The 2484-nt window shown below is 38.1% G+C and overlaps 1 protein-coding gene across 1 annotated transcript; it reads left to right on the top strand.

The window, feature by feature from the left end:
- Positions 1 to 560: 560 nt before the first annotated feature.
- LOC124992981 (mitochondrial fission regulator 1-like) lies at positions 561 to 2049 on the top strand. Its single transcript, XM_047564432.1, has one exon. It carries the CDS (start codon positions 645 to 647, stop codon positions 1656 to 1658), a length of 1014 nt encoding a protein of 337 aa, XP_047420388.1. The 5' UTR covers positions 561 to 644; the 3' UTR covers positions 1659 to 2049.
- The last annotated feature ends 435 nt before the right edge of the window (positions 2050 to 2484 follow it).

Below are 2484 nucleotides of genomic sequence, written 5' to 3'. Positions count from 1 at the left end.
AAAAAATAATTTAAGTTGATAAAATAAATTGAAAACCAATAAATTTTAAAAATTTCTTTTTTTTCTTTCCTTCTTCCTTTCTTTATTTCTCTCTGTCAATGAATAATTTTATTTTGTGTTGGGTGGACTGTGGTTCCCAGATACATAGTCAAACATTCATTTGGATGTTACAGTGAGGGTAGAATTGGATGAGATTAACCTTAAACTCAGTGAACTTTGTGTAAAACAAATTGCCCTCCATAATGTAGGTGGGCCTAATCCAACAAGTTAAAGACCTGAATTGAACAAAATACTGTGAGCAGGAGAGAATTCTGAAATAACCTTTGAACTTGAACTGCAGAACCAGCTATTTCCTGGATCTTCAGTCTGCCAATTTACACTGTAGATTGAGGATTTACCTGCTTCTATAATTCTTATGAGCTAATTCCTTTTAAAAATCTTTATATATGTATGTATGTATGTATACACACACATATATATTCTATTGTTCTATGCTTTTGGAGAACACTAATATGTGGGTATTTAAAAAAACAAAGTAGGAAGGTGCTGGCTGCCGTGCGGCGGAGTGTGCTTTAATGGACAATGTACTGCTATGTATGCCTGAAGTACTTGAGATGCAAATTTGGGACAACTTTACCATCTAAATGCTTGGCTGGATTAAGCGCCTGATGAGGATGGTTTTTCAACAAGTTGGAGTAAGCATGCAATCGGTACTTTGGTCTGGAAAACCATATGGTTCATCTCGAAGTATTGTAAGGAAAATTGGTACTAACTTATCTCTGATTCAGTGTCCAAGAGTTCAATTTCAGCTTACCAGCCATGCAACAGAATGGAGTCCCAACCACCTGGGAGAGGATGCAGTGGTATCTTTTGCTGATGTTGGATGGGTAGCCACAGAAGGAGGAGAGTGTTCAACAATACTAAGGACAGAAGTCAGGTCAAAGCCACCCCTTCACGAAGACCTTCCTTTCTTTGAGAAGCCCCCAAGCAGGCATATTTCCTTACCAAACTTGTCTCAAGAAGAGCCTCCACCGAAGACTACAACACTGGCCAATGAGGAAGCCCTGCAAAAGATCTGTGCACTTGAAAATGAACTTGCTACTCTCAGAGCTCAGATTGCCAAAATCATAACCCTGCAAGAGCAACAAAATCTCACTGCAGTAGGTGACTTGGTTTCTGCTACGTCTGTTACCACGGCCCCACCTCCTCCTCCACCACCACCACCACCACCACCTCCTCTACCCGCTCCACCAGGGCTCCACCAAAGTAAATCTGCTATTGATTTGATTAAAGAGCGAAGAGGGCAAAAAGCCAGTGCTGGAAAGACTTTGGCTAAGAACAATCCAAAGAAATCTGACATGCCAAATATGCTAGAAATCCTTAAAGATATGAATAGTGTAAAACTTCGGTCAGTTAAGAGGTCAGAGCAAGATGTAAAGCCCAAGCCAGTAGATGCTACTGACCCTGCTGCCCTCATAGCAGAAGCTTTGAAAAAGAAATTTGCTTATCGGTATCGAAGCAATAGCCAAGGTGAAGTTGAAAAAGGATCTCCAAAGTCTGAATCAGAGACCACCTCAGAGACAGCCTTGTTTGGGCCACATATGTTGAAGTCTACAGGAAAAATGAAGGCTTTAATTGAAAATGTTTCAAATTCCTAATGGACAATGAGCTGAGAAAAATTTCCTGCTTCAGCTGGTTTGTGAGGGCTGAATTTGGCTAGTAGAAATTGACACTATTTAGTAAATACCTGACTTTAGTATTCAGTGGTCTCCTTTTTAACCTAGAGGATTAAGCAATAATGGAAGCACCATAACTTTGTTTTGCTTTATGAGATGGTCAGTTCTGGAGCTTCCCATAACATACTGAATTCTGATATGTTTTTCAAGTATAGCCAGGAGATGGAGGCTTCCAATCTTGAAAACATTCCTAAGATTTCAGAACACAGAAAGGACATTTGTGGATTTTACTGTGCATTTAAAATTCTTAACACTAATTTATCTGTACAAATGTTTTATATACATATGTTTGGATATAAAACAGTTTAAAAATTTATCAATGACAATGAGGGTATCTTCATATGTTTTCAATGAGCATTTACTCTTAGTGATGGATTAGCTGGTGTAATTTAAGATGTTGGAATAAAATATTTGAGATTGGAAACTTCTTGCCTCAAACAGAACTTATATCTTAGATTCTCTCTCACATTTTTGGAGCTGAGCTTTGCATAGGAACCAGTTGATGTTCACTGGTGCAATTCCATATACTTTCCATTAGAGGGAAGTTGAGAACCAGGGCAGCTGCTTGTACCTCATTGCCATCCACGTACTGGGGAAACAAATGTACTTTCCAAGTGGTGACAGATTAAATTATTGAATTAAATCACTTAAATACAAACTAGATATGCCATCTTTCTTTATTTCAGTTTAATAAATGGCATCATAAAAATGACTCATTGCTAAGTTAATAAATAATACTTCTGGAAAT

Source organism: Sciurus carolinensis, chromosome 9, assembly GCF_902686445.1.
Source record: "Sciurus carolinensis chromosome 9, mSciCar1.2, whole genome shotgun sequence".
Classification (NCBI taxonomy): domain Eukaryota; kingdom Metazoa; phylum Chordata; class Mammalia; order Rodentia; family Sciuridae; genus Sciurus; species Sciurus carolinensis.
This window is presented reverse-complemented; position numbering and strand designations above follow the sequence as displayed.

Excerpts from the sequence above, each read along its gene's own strand:
- LOC124992981 (XM_047564432.1), top strand. The coding sequence starts at position 645 with ATGCTTGGCTGGATTAAGCGCCTGATGAGGATGGTTTTTCAACAAGTT.